This window comes from Schistocerca nitens, chromosome 6, assembly GCF_023898315.1.
Source record: "Schistocerca nitens isolate TAMUIC-IGC-003100 chromosome 6, iqSchNite1.1, whole genome shotgun sequence".
Lineage (NCBI taxonomy): Eukaryota > Metazoa > Arthropoda > Insecta > Orthoptera > Acrididae > Schistocerca > Schistocerca nitens.
The window spans coordinates 17,553,825-17,579,603 of record NC_064619.1 but is presented as its reverse complement, the minus strand read 5'-3'; the positions used below and the strand labels follow the sequence as shown (position 1 = coordinate 17,579,603).

General features: G+C 38.3%; 2 protein-coding genes across 4 annotated transcripts in view; both read left to right on the top strand.

Annotated features, from left to right (window-relative positions):
• Positions 1 to 7,009: 7,009 nt before the first annotated feature.
• Positions 7,010 to 21,409, top strand: LOC126262702 (uncharacterized). Its single transcript, XM_049959481.1, has 2 exons — positions 7,010 to 7,537; positions 21,257 to 21,409. Exons 1-2 carry the CDS (start codon positions 7,010 to 7,012, stop codon positions 21,407 to 21,409), a joined length of 681 nt encoding a protein of 226 aa, XP_049815438.1.
• A 118-nt stretch (positions 21,410 to 21,527) lies between these two features.
• Positions 21,528 to 25,779, top strand: part of LOC126262549 (dTTP/UTP pyrophosphatase) — a 113,129-nt gene continuing 108,877 nt past the window's right edge. Inside the window, exon 1 of one of the 3 annotated variants that reach the window (XM_049959234.1) lies at positions 21,528 to 21,668. The gene's annotated coding sequence lies outside the window, so the exon portion shown is untranslated. Of the gene's footprint in view, positions 21,669 to 21,794; positions 21,961 to 25,779 lie in introns of those variants that run through there. The other 2 variants (XM_049959235.1, XM_049959236.1) reach the window with 2 other exon arrangements.

Here is a 25,779-nt window from a genome sequence, read left to right as displayed (position 1 = left end):
GGACACTATGTTATGAGCTAGAAACATTTCGCCGATCTATATATCCAGGTATCAAGCTTCTTCGAACCCTTCTGAACAACTGATGAAAGTAATTGGTAAACTATGTAGACTATACTGCCATAAAAAAACATATTGACTGGTATACACACATACTCTCATTCCAGGATGTAATTAACTCCATACCAAATGAATCTGCTATGCTATCTCTGACTGTTATATTGAAACATGTTGAACCACCTAACAAAGTTAAAGAATTAGTATCCTTTCCCACATCTCGTCGACTACGCCACCGTGAAATAATTCACATTGCGCTCAACAACATCAAACATGCCGCAGAGTGTCGGAGAAGTCAGCAAAACAGGTTTGTACACGCTGTGACATTCACATTGGGCAGAATATATTAGTATGCACACATTATTTATCCAACAGAGGAAAAAGTAGATGCAGTAAATTTGAGCTTCTATACGCAGGTCCATGCAGAATTCGCAGCATTCCTCACCCAAATGTAGTACGTGTCGAAACTTTGAGAACCAGAAAAAGCAAGGGCAATCACCATATTTCCAATATTAAACCATTTATTGAATGAACATACTTTATGATTTATCACACTGTAATGCCATTTCCAGATATTTATATAACCACTTACTGATGATGATCATATTTTTTCTTGGCAAGTGCCCGTCAAGGCAAGGTTAGCAGGTCGCTTTTCTTGTCGTTATATATCAGACCGTGCACATTTTCCATTTTTTGTGTATGTATGATTGTTTTGCGATCGAAAGTAGAATTTTTCTCTGTATGCACTATGAAATCTTTAAGATGTAACAAACACCAGTTGACCTTAACATTTTTGCCTTATGATATCTCAATATCTTGACCATTCTACATTTTTTTACCACATTATGATACTGTGCGTACATTTTTACACTTGAAAATTGACTATGCTTTGACCTAATACGTTTTCTGTCATGCTATGCTGTATGCTTAGTTATATCACTAGAAACAAGTTTTATTTAATGAGTATATGATTTAAATGCAAGATATTAATCCATATTCATCGGTTTCAGAAAGCAGTACCGTGTAAAAGAAATAAATTAAACAAACCACAGTGGTTTACTATAAAATGGAACTTTCACCTTCGGAATGGAAGAAAAGAAAATGCAATACCTTGTCATGAAGAGTAAATGGATCAGAATTAACGAGCATTAACAAGAAAATACTATACACACTGTATAATAGCAGTCTTAACTAATTATTTTTCTTTCAGAATATGAGGCGATTTATGCAAGCTGTCAGACAGATCTACACATGTTAATTTTAGTGATGAAATATGCTAGAAGTAAGAAACTCTATAGTATGAATAGTTGTATGAAGTAAATGGTAATACGAATAATGAATAATGAAGTGTCTATTTTTTGCAGATGATAATAAATGATAATGAATAGTTGTATGAAGAATATGGTAATATGAATAATGAAGTTTTTCTTTGCAGATGATGATAATGATGAAGTTTATATATTTTCTGTTAGTTAAGAAATGATATGTAGTTATTTAAGTATTTGTTGCAGTTCCTTTTGACAGTATGCCTTATGTCGCATAGTATAATGACTGAATATTTTGAGAAAGACAGCTAGAGTACATACATATTCAGTACATGTTTCATTACCTGTTAAATCTAAGTTTACTACTGTTCAGCATAATATACATTTTTTCTTTCAGGTCAATAATCCATTTTGTATTTTTTCCAGCAGAAGCTTTTCATAATATTAATATGCTATAAGCACTTAATTATGAAATCTGTTCTAGTAGTTGCATTTTTTTACCCAGTTGTGTCTATCAATTATGAATGTGATCACATATACTCTACTTGTTTCATAACCTTGCTACAGCTGACTCATGACGAATGATGTTATTAATCCTTATTTCCAGCAATAAGTTAAAAGCAAATATTTTCATGCCCCAGCAACTGACTATCGATCCCAACACAATACATTGGTAGCACAAAAAAATTATTACCCGTCCCAACTATTACCAGTATACAACTAAATAATGCTACCAGTTTAAGATATATTTCTAATCCTAAATATAATGCAAATTTCTCTGATGTATTGAATCCATTATATCTATGTATTATTGGACTACAGACATTGAGTAATAGTTACAATGTGTTACATTTTAAATATGTCTTATGTCACTTGCATGATATCATATATAGACACAAACAATTTGATGCTACATGCAATAACTCTTGTTTTGAGTGATGACTTCTGAGTAATACTGAATGATGTTTTGTAATAATGTATAACTGCTATACCAGTGATTACTGTAATGAGATGACATGATGCCAATAATTACTGTAATGAGATGAGTTATGAATGATGTTTTGTTATACTCTATAAATGCTGTGCCATTGATTACTATAAGGAGATGACTTATGCATAAATGAAATGCCAATGATTACTGTAAACTGTAATAAGATGACATGATGCCAATAATTACTGTAATGAGATGAGTTATGAATATGCTATGCCATTAATTACTGTAATTAGATGACATATGAATAATGTTCTGTAATAATTACTGTAATGAGATGACTTATGCATAAATGCTATGCCAATAATTTCTGTAAATAATATTTTGTTATACTCTGTAAATACTATGCCACTGATTACTGTAACAAGATGACTTATGCATAAATGCTATGCCAATAATTACTGTAATGAGATGACTTATGATGCCAATGATTACTGTAATGTGATGACTTATGCATAGATGTTATGCCAATAATTAACTCTTGTTTTGAATGATGACTTATGAATAATGCATAAGAAGTGCTTTGTAACTAGCCAATGAGAGCCAATAATTACTGTAATGAGATGACTTATGATGCCAATGATTACTGTAATAAGAGGACTTCTGCATAAATGCCATGCCCATAATTACTGTATTGAGATGACTTATGAATAATAATCTGTAATACTCCATACATACTACTTTAATGCTGTGTAAATAGCCTATGAATGCCAATAATTATTCAGATCAGTTGATATACTAGTGTAATTCTGAATGATGACTAGCATATGACTTAATGTATCCTTCACCTTCTGACCTAATTACCAGCAATTACTGCAATATCCATATGTCCTGTCCATCCTCATGATGATGGAGAACTATATTTGGTTTTTGCATTAATTCTACGTTGATGTAAGAGAATGGATTCTACAAGAATGTGGTGTTGACATACCAAGCTGTCCACCACCTTGAACGATGGAGATGTTATTATGGTCACACTGTTTCGTGTACCTAATGTACTACCAAAATGATAACATACAATATTAATGCATCATTTCAGTGTCTTGGCTACACTGATAAATACTTCAGGAAGAGAACTTCAGATTGTATCACTTGGTGCTGGGCTTCTGTAGAAAGATATGGACTTTCAGTACAGCTACGTGCAACCCACTGTGCTATAACCATGATGCTATCCTTCCCACTCCTTTGCTAGTTCTTGTAAAATGCTAAAGACTTATACAGTGCATTTAAATTCTTGTAAATTAATAAAGACATATACATTGCGTGTGCACTTTATTTCACTCCTTAATATGTCTAATTCATGTAAAAATGCTAAAGAGTTTTACAGTGTGTGTGCACTTTATTTCATTTCTTAATGTATTTACTTCTTGTAAAAAATGCTAAAGACTTTCACAGTGCTTATGCACTTTATTTCACTTCATAATGTATTCAGTTCTTGTACAAAATACTAAAACATTTTACAGTGTGTGTGCACTTTATTTCATTTGTTAATGTTTTCAGTTCTTGTAAAAAAATGCTAAAGACTTATACAGTGCGTGTGCACTTCATTTCATTTGTTAATATGATCAGTTGTCCTAAATATGCTAAAGATTTTTATAGTGTGTGTGCACTTTATTTCATTTCTTAATGTATTCAGTTCTTGTAAAAAATGGTAAAGACTTATACAGTGTGTGTGCACTTTATGTCATTTGTTAATATTTGTACTCATTGCATATACACTTTGTCATTTCTTAATATATTCTGTACTCAGTGCGTGTGCACTCTATTTCATTTCTTAATCTGTTGTGAACTTATATTATTTATCAATAATGTTATATATATGTATATGACTGTAGACTTAGTAAACTAAATAGATTATAGAAAAAATTGTTGCTCATGGCAAGTCCAATTGATTCACCATTGATTCCAAATTTTTGCCCCCCCCTAGTGGAGGGTTATGTAAGAGGTCCATGATTAAGGAATTTGTTGCTAGTGCACTTGAGCAGATGTAATTTCAATGGATTGCTCACACGCTGCTTGCGATATGTAAGCTATAAGAGAATCTCAGACCAGAGAGCAGTGTTGTCAGCAGTAGGAACTGTGTAGCAGTAGGAGTAAGTAGTAGCTAGCAGTCTGGTGTATCGTGTTGGCTGTGCTGGTTGTGGGGAGTGATGGCAGAGCCTGAGCATTGTAATATAAGGTAAAAGCAGCTCGCGCATATGTAGTATTGTTATATCAAGTCCCATGTAAACGTTTTTAAAAAAATCTCTTAATAATAATCTTTCTCATAAAAAGTAACTTTTGACAATCATTCATTTCAATTTAAAGAATTTACTAATTTCCCCAATCTGTGGTCATCCCGATTATTGGAAAGAAAAATCAGTTGTTTCCTTTTATACATGACAAATCTATCGGCCAGCATTGCACTGGGCTGTGCCAGAAAAATTTATTATAAGAGCAGATATATTGCGTTATCCGGCGACTTCATTTGAGGTAAGAATTTTCAATATATTCAATATGATCTTTCAGGGCCATGACGCAGCACTGCTGTTGTCCAAAATTTACCAGTTTAAATTCACAGTCAAATATTGAAAGGTTATATGTGAGCCGCAATTTTATTGTGTGATTAGTCAAATTTTATTATTCCAAGGTTACGGAATTTATCTGTGGGAGGTTACGCTGAATGTGAATTATAGAATTATATTTTTTACTGTTGGGAGGTTATTATATAATTTTCCTGTTGGGAGGTTACAATATATAAATGGATAACTGTGTTGTCACACTGTGTACATTCGTAAACAGAATAATGCAATGTATGAGGAATACTAAGTCCAACACTGAATGCTTCTTATGTTACCAATACAGAAAACAAATGCAGCACAAGTATTACAGCTTTGTAAACACGCGGACGACATACATCTTTATACACGAAAAAATGATTATGGATCACAAAGACATAGTAGAATGATGCCGCTTATACAATCTCGTTGTGTAATATAGTTTATGGACTCGCTGTGCACCCATAAAAAGTCAGTAACAGTTATTTTTTACAATGAAGAAAAGAAGCCAGGTCTAGTAGAAACTGCTACTTAGGGCGTACAATTGCCTATTAATTCTTTTCATACTTTTTTAGACCTCTACTTAATATAGTAGACTTACATGTGAGAGCCACATAGAAAGAAAGACTAGACGGAAAATGCAAAAATATATTTCTTTCTAACACACCAGTATACTGAGTTATGAACACACCGTTCACATTTTCGTATTTTATACAGGAAAATGATCTTTCCAGTTTTTTATTATGCTTGTGTAATACAGATAAATGCTCCAAATTAAGTGTGAAATAAAATACGTATTGCTCAAAGCAGGGCCATTTGAATAGCTCTTCGTCAATGAAGTCAACATCCAGTTCTTAGCGCTGCTAGCTGAAGCTGAAAAAATATAGTTAGAGATAAGGACGACAATTCTTACCAGACATGTACATACTACGACTTTCGATAGTGTCCAATGATATAATAATAAGTAAAGTGAAACAGTGAGCAACTCTTGAGAGTGTGGCAACCTATGTATGTACTGTTATTCATATTTTTTGGTTTCAAGATGGCGCCTAGTGTAGATCGGGACTATGTTAGTTCCGTACAAAAGTCAAAAAATAACGAGGAAAAGTGTTCGATATGCAACAAATTCTGTGTGTATTGTGTATTATGACAGTACACGTATGCCATGTTATATTATCGCAAAAGTTGACGCCAAAAAAAACCTGGTAACAGGAAAATGTTATAATCAGGCATCTCATCCAGCAAGTACTTCGACTCATTCGTGGGAAATGGTGAACTCTGATACATCATGCCATTGCAAGAAACGTGTTGTAAAAGGTATAATGTGCTTAAATTGTAAAACGGTTTTTCATTATTCGTGTGTTAATGTCAGTCCTAAAAAGAAACTATTGTTCTGCAATAGCTGTTTCAAAGGCGACTTAGGCCAAAAACCTAATATGAGAAACACCAACGACGAAGTTATCAGTGCTCTACTGGAAGAGTTTTCAATTATAAAACATCACGAACACGAACAGTATGAAAAAGAAGCAAAGAGGCTTTGCGTTTTACCTCAAGATACTGTAACTTTTGTTAATAACAGTTCTGTTGTTTATGTTTGTAGAAAGTGCGGGAAAAGCACAAACAGTGGTGTAACCTGTTGCGAGAGCGAAAGAAAACATCAGTCTAAAACTCCCGACCATGTTCCAAAACTTTACATTTTAGACGATAGCCACAGCCGCGGTATAGTCTCATGCATAAATAAAGCTTCAAATGTGAAATCGATGAGCTTTGTAAAGCCTAGGGCGCCCCTCTCAGAAATAAGAAAACTAGTTTTTTCTGAAGAAATAAAAAAGCTGTCTTCGAAAGATTTTGTTGTCCTCTTTGGTGGATCTAATGACATTTATCAAAATGATACATCTAAAGCCTGCTGCGAATTAAACAAGTGTTTATCTGAACTAAGTCATACAAACGTTATCCTCGTAAATGTACCACAAAGGTACGACTTGATGTCCTGGTCGTGTGTAAACAAGGAAATTAGTGCCGCCAATGAACTTTTTTCCAGTATATGCAAACAATATAGAAATGTTTCTGTTGTTAATATTAATACCATTGGACGCAGATTCCACACTACTCACGGGCTGCACTTAAATGGCCTTGGAAAGCAACTTATTACATTAAAGCTAATGGAAATTATTCAGAGACTGCAATACTTACCAACAACATCATCAGTGGTACCTGTATCATCATCACAGAAAGTATCTCTAGGAGTGACTAATGCAGAATCAGATACAGTAACAGAAAATGCAGCAGAAGTACCTAAAGAAGCAATACTAACAGAAGTAGAATCAACAGCAGCGTCAGAAGAACCACGTTCAGTAACAGCAGAAGTAGCTCCTCCAGCATTAGAACCAGCTCCTACCGCAGTAACACCATCTCCCTCACCAGCAGTAGCAGCACAAACTACTTCACCAGCAATAGCAGAAGAAACACCACCAGCAACAGCAGAAGCAACTCCTCCAGCAGTAGAACCAGTTCCTATAGCAGCAGCACCATCTCCCACACCAGCAGTAGCAGAACCAACTCCTTTACCAGTAATAGCAGAAACAACTCCTCCACCAGCAGCAACTAAACCAACTTCACCAACAGCAGAAACAGCACCAGCTCCTCCTCCATCACCTTCAAGAGTAGCAGAAAAGAATAGACCAGTCACAGTAAGTAAAGTATCATCTTTGTCTCATGATGAAGTGATACCAAATGATTTGGGAAAACATGTTCCTATAAAACATGTAGATAGTAAAGTGAAACAAACTTCCAACCATGTTTCAAACAGACCCAAAAAATTACCAAAGAGAAATGAAGATTTTTATGGTTTATCCCAAGGAAGTCCAACCGCCACCTAACATAGATTCCAGGGCTGAAAAAACAATTAAATGTTCTCCATTGCCCCATAATACTGTACTCCTCCCCTCCTGTGACAGTAACTCTATCTTATTTCTGCACTTAAATATCAGATCTCTGAAAAATAAAGCTGATGAGCTTGGTAAATTATTAAAAGGTAACAAAAGAATGATTTTATGTATAAACGAACATTGGTTAAAGGAAGAGGATATAAAACTGTATGTACCATCAGGTTTCAGATTAGCTACATACTTCTGCAGACCCAGTGAATCCTATGGGGGTTCATCCATATATATTAGCAATGATCTAGACTTAAAGTTTTCTGTTCTTGAAGTTAGTGACCTATGCATTAAAGGTGTTTTTGAAGCAGCTGCTTTTATTATACCTAGTATACAGCTCATAACTATGTCTTTATATCACACTCCTGAAAGTAATGTAGAACAATTTATAGAACGTTTATAAAAATTTGTGATCAGTATACAAAAATACACTAAATACAAAATTTTAATCTTTGGGGATCTAAACATAGCCATTAGGAAAATGACAGCCAGAAATGTTAATTTAGTAAACATGTTAAGATCCTATAATCTCTTTTGTGCTAATGAAAGTCCTACAAGGCACTCCTCCTGTCTTGACAATCTAATAACAAATGTATACAAATGTGATTTTGAGCTAGGCTTATTTAATGTCGATTACCTGTCAGACCATAGAAGTATATGGGTGAAACTAATTACTAAAAAACCAAAAGAAGACGAGGAACAAACTCAGTGTGTCAGACTATCTACAGATACAAATATTAGCAAGTATAGAGAAGAACTTAAGTCTATAGATTGGAATACTGTTGTACATTCCTCCAAAAATGTTGATGAAGCCTTCAGCACATTCCTCAAAATCATTTCTGAAATCTTCCACACATGCTGTCCACTGGTTAAAAAACGAAAAAACAAAAAAGTTAGGAAACCTAGCCACTCAACTTTACAGAAGTGGTTTTCACCCCAATTACAAAAACTGAGACTATTGGTAATTACTTGTCACAATAAGGTCAAAAAGGGAGCAGTAGATAAAGAAACTTACAAAAACCTGAAAAGAAAATATAGATCTGAAATTAAAATAGCCAAGTGTAAGGCAAATGGTGATTTCATTAAAAAATCACACAATAAATGTAAGGCTGCATGGAAAGTAATAAAAGCAGAGCTAGGTATGGATATAAACTACAAAGACAACACAAATGCTGCTAACGTCACTGCTGATGATTTCAATCACTTTTTTGCCAACTCTGCCAATCTTAGCCTTCCAACCCACAGCAACCAGAATTCCAATTCAACACATACACCTATTTCTCACCCCATATCTGGCAGAAATTTTCAACAAAACATTACAAACATAGTGTCAGCTTGTAAATGGAGAGAAGTACAAGTAACTGATATACTTAAAGCAACCTCTAAATTAGGATACTCTAGATCTGAAGATGTGTATGGCCTGTCAAACTATGTAATTAAAAAAGTTGTAGATCTCATAACATATCCTCTTTGCATACTGATAAACTGGATGCTCTCGAGTGGACACTTTCCAGAATGTCTCAAAAAAACATTGTCATACCATTATACAAAAAGGGTAACAAGTCCTGTATCAATAATTATAGACCAATTTCACTTGTGCATATTCTCTCAAAAATAATAGAACATTGCATACTGCAGCAAATATGCATACACCTATCAGACAATAATATGTTAAATGATTCTCAGTATGGATTCAGGTCAAACTTATCAACAGTCAAAGCAGTTGAAAACCTTATCTCTTTCGTACTAAGCGCATTTGAGTCAGAATTATCTGCTGAAGCCATTCTAATTGACTTGAGTAAGGCTTTTGACTCAGTTAACCACAAATTATTATTAGATAAACTGTGTTGCTATGGAATCAAACACTTGGAACTCTCACTAATTGAATCATACCTCAGCAATAGAAAACAAATAGTAAAGCATAATGACCAACAGTCACAGACTTTAAGTATAAAACGAGGTGTTCCTCAGGGCTCAGTGCTTGGCCCTCTACTATTTATATTGTTTGTAAATGACTTTCCGAATAACTTACCCTGTAAATCTATCCTCTATGCTGATGACACAACATTAGCTAATTCTGGAAAGGATATAAACATATTGAAGGAGGAAAGTGAAGAGTGTCTCAAAATATCAAATATCTGGTTTAAAGCTAACGACTTACCTATGGACCATGAAAAGACTGTCAAGATAATCTTCAGTTTATCAAACAGTAACATGGAGTTATCATCTGTTAAACTACTAGGAATACACATTGACTCAAAATTAACTTGGGACACACATACAGATTATGTGTCTAAAGCTGTCACGAGTTATCTACCTACTAGCCAAACTACACACATGTGTTACACAAGATTTATTGCTTCAGTCATACTATGCCTTCTTTCATTGCCATCTACAATATGGCATTCTTTTATGGGGTAACTCTCCAGGAGCCAAAAAAATTTTCACTTGGCAGAAGAAAGCAATTAGACGTTTTTACGGAATCACTGACAACAAGACCTCATGTAGACCTTATTTTAGAGACTTAAAAATTCTCACAGTCCCATCTCTTTACATATATTGTTGCCTATTAGACATAAAAGAAAACTTAAACCACTACGCCGGCCGGAGTGGCCGAGCGGTTAAAGGCGCTACAGTCTGGAACCGCACGACCGCTATGGTCGCAGGTTCGAATCCTGCCTTGGGAATGGATGTGTGTGATGTCCTTATGTTAGTTAGGTTTAAGTAGTTCTAAGTTCTAGGCGACTTATGACCACAGCAGTTGAGTCCCATAGTGCTCAGAGCCATTTCTTTAACCCACTACACTATAAGGAAATCAGTTCATCAACACAATACTCGACAAACAAATATGACTGATATACCCACAACCAGGCTTAAGAAAACCCAATCTAGCTATGAATACATAGGCATAAAATTATTCAACACTTTACCCGTACAGGCTCAATTGGTTTAATGGATATTTTCAAAACTAAAACCAAAGTGTGGATGAAGAAAAATACTTTCTAGAGTGTAGAAGAATTTCAGAATAGTTGCAAAGATGATCTAATTTATTGATAAACTAAGGCTTACTGTTATGTATAGTTACGGATGTAGAGGCAGCTAGCTATAAGCTAATAGGGTACAACACTGTCTTTTTTTCCATGTAATATTTTTGTTATATGAAACATAATGTACAAATAGCTATAATACTTCTGACAACATTGATTGCATGTTAATGCTGATAAACTATGGCTTACTGTTATGTATGGATCTAGGTGTAGAGGCTGTTGTAAGCTAATAGTTTACAACACTGCTATATTTTTACTATGTAATATTTTGGTATGTAAAACATAACTCTTCTGACGACATCGATTGCATGTTAGTGCTGAAAGATGGATAAAATAAATAAATAAATAAATAAATATTTGCCAGTAAGAAGTTGTGTGAAATGGCTGCTCATGACTCCAATGATTCTCCAGGATAGCATATTAGTTGCTTTTCGATACCGTCATTTTTATGACAAAAGACATAAAAAAAGGATCTGCCTACCAAGAGGCAAGGAAAAACATTGATGATAGGTGGCACCAATATGACTGTACACACAACGATGGCTTGGATACGGAAGATTCTATAGCCTACGCTTATCATATCTCTTCTATGGAAGTCTTCAAGATAAATGAAATACCGCTATACAGGTGGTCAAAAACAGTTTGAAAATTTTGTGAGGGTATTGCAGGCTAGGTTGTACTGAGAAAAATGGTTAAAAATTCGATGCGTTGGGCCGTTTCTGAGTTAATTAGAATCGAAGTTAGCCAATCAGGCAGTTTCGCAAGAAAATTCAAGCGGTTAATCAGATACAACTAGTGCCAGTTGTTCTCACAGCGTATATGACAGCGTATGAGACTGTTGAGCCTTTAGCTTGGCTTTGATTCTTATTACAGACACACGTCGAATTTTTATATCGATCTCTTTTTCGGTGTTAAAATACTGAACTAAGAACATGTTTAGCGATACCGTCTCTGGCGGGCCGCTTGAATCTGCATGTGAAACGGCCTGATTGACTAACTTCAATGCTAATTAACTCGGAAACGGCCCATCATATAGAATTTTTCAACAATTATATCTCAGCACAACCTACGCTGCAACACCCTTACAAACTTTTCAGACTATTTCTAACCATTCTGTCTATCTAGGGGAGAAGAAGATTCAAGTAACGTCTCACAAAAATTAGAAAATCAAGAATGGATTATGGGAACGAATCATTATATTCAACAAGTATCTGAAGCTATTGAAACAATACAGATGTCCTCCTGTTACAGATAAAATGTCCTGCTGGCAAATACATAAGGAAACTGTGAACCTACTTGCAAAGAGGAACGTCAGAAAACATCACTTTCGGCCAATAAGAATTCCTCATATACACTCCTGGAAATTGAAATAAGAACACCGTGAATTCATTGTCCCAGGAAGGGGAAACTTTATTGACACATTCCTGGGGTCAGATACATCACATGATCACACTGACAGAACCACAGGCACATAGACACAGGCAACAGAGCATGCACAATGTCGGTTCAAATGGCTCTGAGCACTATGGGACTCAACTGCTGTGGTCATAACTCCCCTAGAACTTAGAACTACTTAAACCTAACTAACCTAAGGACATCACACACATCCATGCCCGAGGCAGGATTCGAACCTGCGACCGTAGCGGTCGTGCGGTTCCAGACTGTAGCGCCTTTAACCGCTCGGCCACTCCGGCCGGCTCACAATGTCGGCACTAGTACAGTGTATACCCACCTTTCGCAGCAATGCAGCCTGCTATTCTCCCATGGAGACGATCGTAGAGATGCTGGATGTAGTCCTGTGGAACGGCTTGCCATGCCATTTCCACCTGGCGCCTCAGTTGGACCAGCGTTCGTGCTGGACGTGCAGACCACGTGAGACGCCGCTTCATCCAGTCCCAAACATGCTCAATGGGGGACAGATCCGGAGATCTTGCTGGCCAGGGTAGTTGACTTACACCTTCTAGAGCACGTTGGGTGGCACGGGATACATGCGGACGTGCATTGTCCTGTTGGAACAGCAAGTTCCCTTGCCGGTCTAGGAACGGTAGAACGATGGGTTCGATGACGGTTTGGATGTACCGTGCACTATTCAGTGTCCCCTCGACGATCACCAGTGGTGTACGGCCAGTGTAGGAGATCGCTCCCCACACCATGATGCCGGGTGTTGGCCCTGTGTGCCTCGGTCGTATGCAGTCCTGATTGTGGCGCTCACCTGCACGGCGCCAAACACGCATACGACCATCATTGGCACCAAGGCAGAAGCGACTCTCATCGCTGAAGACGACACGTCTCCATTCGTCCCTCCATTCACGCCTGTCGCGACACCACTAGAGGCGGGCTGCACGATGTTGGGGCGTGAGCGGAAGACGGCCTAACGGTGTGCGGGACCGTAGCCCAGCTTCATGGAGACGGTTGCGAATGGTCCTCGCCGATACCCCAGGAGCAACAGTGTCCCTAATTTGCTGGGAAGTGGCTGTGCGGTCCCCTACGGCACTGCGTAGGATCCTACGGTCTTGGCGTTCATCCGTGCGTCGCTGCAGTCCGGTCCCAGGTCGACGGGCACGTGCACCTTCCGCCGACCACTGGCGACAACATCGATGTACTGTGGAGACCTCACGCCCCACGTGTTGAGCAATTCGGCGGTACGTCCACCCGGCCTCCCGCATGCCCACTATACGCCCTCGCTCAAAGTCCGTCAACTGCACATACGGTTCACGTCCACGCTGTCGCGGCATGCTACCAGTGTTAAAGACTGCGATGGAGCTCCGTATGCCACGGCAAACTGGCTGACACTGACGGCGGCACTGCACAAATGCTGCGCAGCTAGCGCCATTCGACGGCCAACACCGCGGTTCCTGGTGTGTCCGCTGTGCCGTGCGTGTGATCATTGCTTGTACAGCCCTCTCGCAGTGTCCAGAGCAAGTATGGTGGGTCTGACACATCGGTGTCAATGTGTTCTTTTTTCCATTTCCAGGAGTGTATTTTTGTGGGTGAGACATACGGTGAGCACGCTGGCCAGGGTACTAATCGAATATCCTCCACGTCAGGACATCACAGGTGACACAGAAGACTTGCGTTATCTTGTTGAAAATTAATGTACAGAGATCATGAAGATAGGGTTCAGCCACCGACCTTAACACGTCAGAAATATAACACCTGTTGTCCAGATTATTTACTACATGAACCAGATGTAATTGTGGTGTGTACTCAGTGGTACACCATAACAATACAGCAGGTGTTGAGCCCACTTGACAGTGATGAATATAACATGGCAACGTTCATTCAAGCCTCCACAAGTGGATATGTCAATTGTGATGTATGAAGAATTGGGACTCATATGAAAGGGCGATGAGGTTCCTCTCACGCGTCCAATGTTGCCATTAGATGCACAACTGTTTGCGTGGCTCTCTCTGCTGTCACATTCAGGAAAGCAGCAACATTTGTCGCCGTACTGCCAGTCTGTGGTGCTCCAACGTCTGCATGCGTTTTAGGTGTGCTATTCATAACTCATCAATTCCATATTCACACGACAATCGTGGGAACCACAAAGAGCAGTATCACAGATCGATCAAACGCAGTGAAAGGTACCTGGTAGAGGTTTCTCCTTATTACATGAGGTGTGGCATGATCTTCTCATAAACAAGTTACATTCAGATGCTGTTTCTAAATGAGAAATCCACTGTGTAAAGGAATTACAGACGTTGGTTGTAAGTGTACATTGATTTAAATCAGTGTTGAAATTTGACGATTTCTACCAGACCGGGATTCGAACCTCGGTCTTCTGCTTCACGAGACAGATGCTCTGACCACTGAGCCATCCGGACACAGTGACACAGACTTCCCTAGCACTCCACCCCCCCCCCCCAGAACCAAATTCTCAGTTTATCTACACACCACTAATGTAGTGCCCTTTGCCCATTATCTTCATTATCGTGAGTTCGAGCCTGGTGTGCATACACAATGAAGAGATCATTGGCCATCCACACCAGACTCGAACTCCTACTGGAATCGGCGATATGCTGTGAGTAATGAGGATAATGGGCAAGGGACACTATGTTAGTAGTGTGTGGATAAGTTGAGAATTTGGATCTGACAGGAGGGGTGCTGGGATAGTCTGTGCAGTTGCGATGACCAGTGTGTCCAGATGGCTCAGTGGCCAGAGCATCTGCCTAGTACAGCAGGAGACTCGGGTTCAGATTCCAGATCGACACAAAGTTTCAACTTTCCCCATTGATTTCAATCAATGCCCACTCGCAGCCAATGTATATGACTCCTTTGTGTCTTAATTCATAGTGGCTGCTGGATCAAAATGGTGTCTGTTCTTTCAGACATGTCCAAAAGAATAACTACTACATATAGATATGTAACGGTTGTATAGGGCGCTAGTTCTAACTACTTTGTGCAGTTTCACTGAAATGCTAATCATTTGTGTACCCAGATATGTAGTATACTTTATGCTAACTTGGCTATTGTTGCACGCTGTCTTTGAGGTGTTGCAATTTGAATGACAGCAATGACTGTCTTAACATACACAGATTATATATTTTAGATAAGAAGCATCACATTGTGCAGTCGGTGTGCATACATGACACCTCCTTCATAATGTTGAAGAGGCTGTACCTGCAGCCATACTGACTCTAAGGAGATGCATAAATGTGCAAGCACTGATGTTTGCGTATGGAGTAAATTTAATGCTCATTTAAAATATGGACTCATATTGTGGGGAAATACACCAGCTGTTCCGGGGACCTCCCCGAATCCAAAAAGGAGCCATTAGGATTATGACAGGGAGTAGAATTAGACAGTCATGTAAACCAATACTTAAAACACTGAAAGTACTACCACTACCATGCATGTTTATTCTTGACACTCTACTGTCTATTTAAAAAATGTAATTGAAAATGATAATAGTATTGGAAAAAATTGTGATTAATATAATCACAACACTAAATTAAAAGGTAACTTGCGTTTACTTCCAATCAATATAAGTTTTTATCAGTAAGGTACAAGCTACATGGGAATAAAACTATTCAATAACTTGCCAAATAATGTAAAAAGTATTCTAAATGTTAATGCTGCTGAAAGATCTTTGAGAAATCAGCTACAGTATCACAGCTCTGTTCAGTAAGTAAATGCTTGAATTACAGTAAATGTATAGTTCCATAACTTTTATTAATTATAGAATGTAGAAATACATTGTTCTCTGTAAGAATTAGAATTAAGTCCAATATTGTCTTGCACATTGTACCACCAATGGACACAGGACCAAATACATAAATAGGATGGTGCACATTAAAACAAATAATGCCTCTTGTCCAGATTCTAAGATTATACTGGGATCATTTCAGTGACTATTAGAAAAGACCAACACCTTTCCTGGAATTTCAGTAAAACTCACAATCTGCAACACTGTCTATAAAACTCATTGTGGTTCTCTGATGTTAAATCGTCTGGGAGGCTTGAATTAGAAACTTCATCAAGCTAGGCTGTGACTTCCTAGACTTGTGCAATAGGGTTGATAACTGCAGGTTTCCTATAAATAACTCAGGAGTTCACTACACATCACTACCTAGATAGCTGCATGTGTGTCTCTCTGAACAGTCTAGATAATGATATCTGTATGACGACCCAAAATGTAATTGCAATATTGTAAGAAATCCCCTTTACGTATAAGACTATTAGACACCTAGTGAGAAAGTGCCGAAGTTCCAAGTACTGCTAAAAAGTAGTGAAGCTCACACAATAATAGGTACAGAAAGCTAACTAAAGTCCAGAATGGGCATCAGTGAAATTTTTGGGGTAATTCTAAGTAAACATTGAAAGGCTATGCTAATGGGTATTGATAGTGATGTATTCACCACACCTAGAACAGAGACTAAAATCCATGAAGATAGTAATTAAAGCTGCATGTGGGATTGTTTGAATAAGACTCAGTATCATGGGTGTACAAAATCTTTTGATTAGGTTCTTTTATCGGCCACCCTGCTCAGCACAGATATAATCTAAAACTGTAGGGTAAACCTCAGCTCACTAGTACATAACTATGTCCCCTAATCATACTGTCATCATTGTAGGAAACATTACTCATCTAACAATCAGTTGGGACGTTTACAGTTTTGAAAGTGGTGGTCATGCCAAGACATCTAGCAAAACGATATTACATGCTTCCCTGAAAACTACTGGGAACGGAAAATTCTGAATTAAACATTTTGCATCAAATGGCATCTAACAGGCCTCACTTCTCTGAAGATGTGCAAATTAAAGCTGGCGTCAGTGACGATGAGACAGTTGCAGTAATTATAATTAGTAAAGTACAAAATGAAAGAAAGACAAATAAAAAGATTTACATGTTCTATATACTAGATAAAGAGTCAACAGTCTCATAACTCAAGAAGGAACAGTAACTAGTTAGCTCTGAGCAGGAGCATGTAGATGATCTGTGGCTCAAATTTCAAACAACAGTTGACCAATCACGGGATAAGATTTACTAGATGTTTCAGAAATAAGCACAGAATTTTTTTGGGGTGATAGGCTGGATATAGGCAGTTATTTTAAGTATACAAACAGGGGCCGTTGGCTCATATTTATGATGGTAGGCGACTTCAAAAAGTCATTGACGCACCTGGTAGAGCGGTAACTGGCGGTAAGTGTCTGTAAGTTTGAATATCTTGTGTCATTTGTTTTCATTGATACTCGCGCCCTAATGAGGAAACTCTGTACCAGTACCCTTTTTCCTCATTCTGTGCTGTGTACCTGAAGTGAGCTGTGTACATCGCTTCCACCTCAACGTAATTCGTAATCAAATGTTGTACCAAATTTAAGGTAGTGTATTATGGAACAATGGTATGCACTTGCAAATGTAGAAGGATTATTTACCCTGTGGTATCAGGCAGGACATCGAACGTTCCAAGTGGAATGAACTTACAAACATGCACTTGGCCTTTGGTGCAGCAGGAACTATGGAAGGAGCACAGCGTTTGTATGCAGAACGTTATCCAAACAGATGAACACAAAATCAGAGAACGTCTGCTGCTGTGGACCGTCGTTTCCATGAAAGGGGCACATTAGAGGGAGATTTCTATGCTCAAGGTCGACCACAGAGTGTTCATAATCCTGGTTCTGAGGAACAAGTACTGCAGATGTTCTACAACAATCCTTCAGATAGCGTGCACTCGATTGCTTGTGCTCTGAATGCTAGTTCTAGCCGTGTCCAGAGAATTCGGCATGAGATCATCGTCATCCCTACAAGCTGTGTAAGGCACAAGAGATTATTTCCATTGATTTTCCAATTCAGAACGACTTGCCATATGGTTTCTGCAGCAAAGAATGCAAACTCCCGACTTTTCAAACACTTTTCTGTAGACTTTCACCTGTGAAGGAATCTTCACGGGTCACATCTCTCTCGTGAAAATCCCCGAGATTCGGCTGTCCACAATTTTCAGTTAATGTTTGGTCTGGAATTATTCACAACCAAGTTGTGAGGCCTTATGTTCTTCCAAACTGTGTAACTGGTTATGTTTACCACATATTTCTCGAACACATACTTCCCAGTATCTTGAAGATGTCCTGCTTCAAACAAGAAGATGGAAGTTCTTCCAGCTTGATGAGGCACCTCCACATTTCACAAGTCGAATGAGAAGATTCTTGGACAGACAGTACCCTGGACGCAAGATCAGATGTAATGGAACTGTTCACTCATCTGCAAGATCCTCAGATAGCACATGACTTGTTTTTTATCTTTGGAGCCACGTGAAGGCTCTTGTGTATCAGATTCCTGTAAAATCTGTGGAAGAACTCCTAGTTCGAATTGCTGTTGCTGCAAGTGACATCAGGCATCAAGCCATTGAATCACCATCCAGTATCCACCATTCCCTGAGTCGATGGCTTGAGTTATGCCAGTAAGTCAGCGGCGCACACTTTGAGTATTTACTGGAGTAATTACAAGTTAGAGCGATGTTTCTTCCAGGCATAGTGACTGTGTTTTGGCGTTGTCTAGCACATAAACTATTGAGTCAGAGATCCCATGTTTGTATATTTACCAACGATTGCCTATATCCAGCCTATCATCCTCCAAAATGTCTGAACATATTTCTGAAACCCTTGGTGTGTATAGCAAGAAGGTTCATGATGGGATGGACTCTCCATGTTACACAGAGAGATTACTGCAAGAGGTTACTGAAGAGACTGTGGCACATCAAGTGTAAAATTGAACATAAGGCTCTACTTATAGATATGATAAATGAAACGTGTTTGGTTGTCAAAAGGTCAATATTTGTAGCTTTCGACAACAATCACAACAGAATGTTACCGATAGACCTCTCACAAACAGGCTGATAGTTGTAATGAAGTTAGTGTCCAGCTCTAGAACATATAGAAGGCACATGAACCGAAACTGAGGAAATCAAAGCAAAAGTATAAATGCTCAGCTCTGTTTACAAATGTTCTTTTATAAAGTAAGATCATGGATTACTGCTCCAGTTCGATTCACACCAGTGTTAAGATGACCACAGTAGGGTATTAGTGTCAGTGGTATTGAGAAAAAGCTGAAATCGCTAATATTGAACAAGGCCCCATGTTCATGTATTGAACTGTTTGTCAAACAGATTAATATTTTTCCTAGTATACATTTAATTCCGAAAAATATACTGACAAGGGGCAGCCAGAATTTGTAGCATTTTAAGTAACTCAGCACAATGAGCTCTACTGCTGCTAGTTATCACGATTTGTCTAGCACTTTTCTGTACATTGAACAAATGATGCATAAATGTATCTATTTAATCAAATATCATCTTATTACTGATTCAGAATCTGTTTGAACTACGTGTGATTGGCTCCAACAATAGAGAAACTTTCTTACATAATTTAAAGAAATCAGAATTATTATCAGAGACTGTGTATTCCAGACTGAAGTTGAGGTTTAAACTAAAGATCGAGAGTCAGTAATAGGAAATATTTTACAAACTTCGAATTAGATGGCATCTGTCAAGAACTAACATTGCATATTTACAGACAAATAGACTTACACATATACATTTTGTCCCAGAATTAAATTAGTAATGGTTCCCAACTCCCAGTTCTGAGTCAGAGGATTTACTTGGTTGTAAGTCAAACTCTGGATAGGGCTCCTTCTGCCCCACTACCAGCTCACCTGGTATTGGTTGAAAAGTTCCAAACTCTTTTTCTACTTGAACAGCCTGCACTACCTAAAGGAAGAAAAATATTCAAATAAAATTTTATTAACGGCAGGGGAAAAGTAACATAGACATACATGGTGATTCAGCTGCCCCTGCATATCTGTTTTATGCAACCCGCAATGCCTTCAAAAACCACGTTCGAGATTTTCATATTCCCTTGCTCTCTAAGTGCCAACTATTAGTCCTACAGAAAAAATGAACATGACCTTTCTGTTGGGAATGTAAGGTATTTAAAATTTGTAACAGGATACGTTCTCACTGGAGGCCTCGGTTTTCGAGTTATTCAAGAAAAACGCGTTTTGAAGGTCACTTTTGTACGATTTTCTTGAACAACATGGAAACTACACTCTCTAGAGAAAGCTAATAGTTTGCGCTTAGTGAGTGAGAGTGTGTATGGAAATATTCCAAATGATATTTGAAGGCATTGTGGGTTGCAGAAAAGCCATATGTAGGGGCAACTGAATCACCCAGTATAAAATTTTCTTAAATTAGGCCCACACTTTTTAATCTAACATCCCTATTAACTAAAGTGTTATTAAAGAAAAACGCGTTTTGAAGGTCACTTTTGTACGTTTTTCTAGAACAACATGGAAACTACACTCTCTAGAGAAAGCTAATAGTTTGCGCTTAGTGAGCGAGAGTGTGTATGGAAATATTCCAAATGATATTTGAAGGCATTGTGGGTTGCAGAAAAGCCATAGGTAGGGGCAACTTTAGTTAATAGGGATGTTAGATTAAAAAGTGTGAGCCTAGTTTAAGAAAATTTTATACTGGGTGATTCAGTTGCCCCTACCTATGGCTTTTCTGCAACCCACAATGCCTTCAAATATCATTTGGAATATTTCCATACACACTCTCGCTCACTAAGCGCAAACTATTAGCTTTCTCTAGAGAGTGTAGTTTCCATGTTGTTCAAGAAAATCGTACAAAAGTGACCTTCAAAACGCGTTTTTCTTGAATAACTCGAAAACCGAGGCCTCCAGTGAGAACGTATCCTGTTACAAATTTTAAATACCTTACATTCCCAACAGAAAGGTCATGTTCATTTTTTCTGTAGGACTAATAGTTGGCACTTAGAGAGCAAGAGAATATGAAAATCTCGAACGTGGTTTTTGAAGGCATTGCGGGTTGCATAAAACAGATATGCAGGGGCAGCTGAATCACCATGTATGTCTATGTTACTTTTCCCCTGCCGTTAATAAAATTTTATTTGAATATTTTTCTTCCTTTAGGTAGTGCAGGCTGTTCAAGTAGAAAAAGAGTTTGGAACTTTTCAACCAATACCAGGCGAGCTGGTAGTGGGGCAGAAGGAGCCCTATCCAGAGTTCGACTTACAACCAAGTAAATCCTCTGACTCAGAACTGGGAGTTGGGTACCATTACTAATTTAATTCTGGGACAAAATGTATATGTGGAAGTCTATTTGTCTGTAAATATGCAATGTCAGATCTATTATTTGCGCCATATTTTCAGTACAACTGACAAAGAACCTATGGTCCTTTAAGAAAAGTATCTCTCACACTATCTCATGTTGAACCATACTACGCACTCTTGCAACTAGCAGAAAACTTGGCTATGTAACCATCTCGAAATAAATGATTGTCGATATACCTATCTGAGCAGAACAGCGACGAACAACTTGGAGGTAAGATCTTTGGCCTACACACGTCCTAAGCCGATACTGCAAGAAAGATGAAGCTATTCGCGAGAAAATACATTCTATGAATCAAGTCCACTGCAATTCGTGGAACTGTATAAATGAGAATAAAGTTACATGTTTGCGTTTCTGCCCTAATGTAATCTGTCATAAAATTTGTTAAGCGATTGATGATGAACTATGGCAAATTAGGTGTAAGTCAGAGCGCATGGTCCAAAGTGGCTGTGATAACTCAGGATTCTGAAAGTTCTTGTCCCTATAATTGGAAAGTAAGTCAATGGTTAGCACCTTAATTGGTATTTTTTTCATAGCGTATGTCTAACTTGATAAATTCCTAGGTAGTATCGAAAATGATTAACAAGTGTTTGATACTTGAAGACTTAGCCTATTAAGCCTAGGTCTGTTACGCATTTTAGCACGTGCTAGCCGTTGCACATTGACATGAGACATACATGTCAGTAATGCGTAATAAAAGCTCATGTGGCACATCACGTATTGTGAATATCAACGGTGACTTGTAGCGATGCTGAAAATAACGCAATAGTAACGTTAATAATTGAATGTAAAGCTGTTGAATAATTACAGCAAACTTTGTCTGCTATTGTTCTACCTCTATTTCTGTTGAGAAAATCCTGTAATGTCCTGGAAGACATTTTATCTTAAATACACGTGGAATAGCCACTTGATCAATTCGTTTATTCTTTGCCCATTTCCATTATAGTTGTGCTGTCTGATTTCCCATACATGATCTTGCTGATATTAGTAAAATAGTCAAATCCATGAGGTTTAACATGTTTCGTCATAATCTTAATTTTACTAAAGGATACAAACATAATTTTAGCGTCCAGTGTGTAAAATTGCATTTTATTTTCTTGAACAAAGACAAAATATAGAATTACTGTGCAAATACGTAGTTTTCTTATCACCAGCATTTTTCTCATAACACGTGAAGAAAATGCAGACTTTTAAGAAGTGAAGTGCCTCACTATGTGATCCAGCTAACTTTTTAGTTCAGTGTATAATACAAACGGCATGGAGAAAATTGGGTTAAGTGTGGTACAGGACCCCCCCCCCCCCCCCCACACACACACACACAACAACAACAACACCACCACCACCACCGAAATCTTGGTTGTAGTGACAGATTGCTCTGTAGCACAGCCCGAGGTCTAGGTTAGGTTGAAAGTTGCCAATTTGGTTGTAAGTTGAGGAGGCCAGTGAATGTTAAATCTAAATAAAGATTGTGAAAAGTAATAAAAGACCACTAGTGAAATGTAATGTTTGTGTCTGCACAATACTGAAAAATGCAAGGGTTTCCTATGTGTAACTTTTTACGGAAACAAAGTATTCTTGTGAACTTGGTTACAGAAATATAAATTGGACTAACAGACACACAACAAGGCATTTGCAATAGGTAAGACTGCAGTAATAAGCTTGAAAGGCAAGCACATGTTCATGTGACACATTTCAAGTTATTTCATTTTCCTGTACCACATGCTTTATAATGCTTGCCTGATGGTTCTGAATATTTTATACTATTTTTTCCACATACCACATTTTTTACTTGGTTTTATTTTAGTCTGGTAATTATCCATCTCAAATGTAGAAGTCTTATTTTGGGACGATGGCATAAATACTTCAGTTTTGGTGACTGATAAATATGCAGCTTCTACTGCCTTAGATACCATTTGCAGCACTTGGTTTTTTACTACTATTTTTCCATCATAACATGAAGATGATCACATTGACAAACTGCACCCCGGGGATAAATTGAGCATGAAATGGGAGATTTAAAATGTGGAGTTGTACAAGATTTGGCGTTGGGTCTGCGTCTGTTCTTGAAATGGGAAAAAAACAATTCTCTTAAGTCTTTAAAGGAACATTCAAAGATTTTATTGTTTGTGATGATGCGAAGATACTAAATGAAGGTTCAAATTCAACCATACAATACACACCCCAAATTATAGATGAACCGGGCTAAAACTGGTTGGAAGCAGTCTGTCTCCATGTCACAAAGATATAACATGCAGTTATGTACAATTAACACTAGACTTGGTTACCAGCAGGAAACACATTGATGTTCATACACTTAATGAAACTTGTGTAAAATTCCTTGGGGCCCAGCTCGATAACACACTAAAATGCCAACATATAGATTAATGTGTAGATAAGTTCTGTAAGAATTTTTTACACTTTTTGAAACTCTTATAATGTGACATTAAGACCAGGGTACTAGCTGAGTTTATATACTTTCACTCCATGTTGTTGTGTGGAGTTAACATCTGGAACCACACAGTTCAAGTGTTGAACACACATTTAGTATAAGCAAGCAAAAAGAACACAGTGCAAACGAGAAACCATAATTTTTGTAGAGACCTATTTAAGACATTGAGCATTTCTGTGAAATCAAAAGATATCTAGATTGTAATTAATGTGGCTAATAGTAAACTTGTTGCTTCAAGTGAAATTCTTTAAATTCAAGGATTTAATATTTGTGCTAGCTGCAATACAACAGCAATGCACCATTGGAACGTCTGTTTAATCGACCAACAGTAAACAATTGGGCTTCCTTAATAGGTCAAAATCTGACAATGGGTTTCTCTCCGTTTGCTATTCAACAAATTGTGTTCCATAATATGCAAAGTAAAAGCTAATATCTGTGTTCAGTAGTGCATTTTATGTTGCTTGACAGTCAGGTAAATGAAAATTCAGCCAGTTAATTATGAGATTGTGTTATATTATGAACAACTTCAACAAATTTTTGGAAAGAAGTAACAGTATTTTAAGCTTTGTGGCTCTGTAGCACCCTCTAAATATTTATAGTCTGTAAAGACATCACAGACTGAAATTACCCTCCCGACCTTGAGACAAATCTCCCGTGCCTTCTTTCTCCAGTCACCTACCAACTCCTGCATATTCACTATCCAGCCACATCATGACTCAATGCCATCCCAGACAGGATCAACTGAATCACATTCTCTGTCAGGGTTTCAATCACCTCTCATTTTGTCCTGAAATGAGGAATTTCCCACCCACTGTCCTTCCCACCCTTCCCACTGTATATTCTGCTGCCCACAGACCTATACAATATCCTTGTCCATCGTTACTCTGCCCCTGCTTCCAACCCTTTGCCTGCAATAGACTTACATCCAAGACCTGTCCCACAAATCCTCCCACCACCATCTACTCCAATACAGTCACAGGGATCTCCTATCCCATCAGAGGCAGGGCTACCTGCGAAAGCAGTCATGCGCTCTACAATCAAAGTTGCAACCTCTGTGCTGCTTTCTACATTGGCCTAACAACTAGCAAACTGTCTGTCCACATAAATGACCACTGACAAACTGTGGCCCATACACAGCTGGACCACCTATTTGCTGAACATGCTGCCCAACACAATGTGCTTCAGTTCAGTGACTGCTGCACATTCTGCACCATCTGGATACTGCCTACCAACACCAACTTTTCTGAATTGCTCAGGTGGGAACTCTCCCAGAAACGTACCCTATGTTCCTGAAGGCCCTCTAGGCTCAAGCTTCACTAGCTCCTGTCCTTCACCAACCTATCCCCTTCCCTGCTCCTGGTCTAGCTCTACATAGCCTTCTATTCCACCAATGCACCCACTAGTCATTTTCCTCATCTCTACTTCCCTGTTCTCTGGTTTTCTGCCCCCCCCCCCCTCCCTCTCCCCTGCCCCCGCCCTCAAACATTACGGCAAACACTTAGCAGCCCTCCCCTGTTCCCACCAGGTCCCTGCACACCCCAGCAAGCAGCACTACACCTTTCGCCATCTTTACAATGCTATTACCCTCCTCCTCATCCCAGCCTCCCCTTACCTCTGTCATCCATGCCATATTGTGTCTCGCATAAGGCACAGTTATTGTCCACAGTCTGCTGGCCTCAGCAGCCAGAGACAGTGGCTGTGTGCGAACACGTGCACGCCTATGAGAGGGTGGGGGGCCAAAAAGAGAGAGAACTTTTGGCTGAAATCACTCTTTTTTTTTTTATTGTGCCATTCCGTGGCTCAACATTGGTGAGTAGCAATTTATCCTTTTCATAATATCCACTTTACTAATGATTACACTATATTTTTACAAAT

What these genes read in the sequence shown, in the direction of transcription:
- LOC126262702 (XM_049959481.1), top strand. Translation starts at nt 7,010, where the DNA reads ATGGAAATTATTCAGAGACTGCAATACTTACCAACAACATCATCAGTG. An exon ending in AAAAGAATAGACCAGTCACA is followed by an intron (nt 7,538 to 21,256) that starts GTAAGTAAAGTA and finishes TTCTTCCTTTAG; the next exon opens with GTAGTGCAGGCTGTTCAAGT.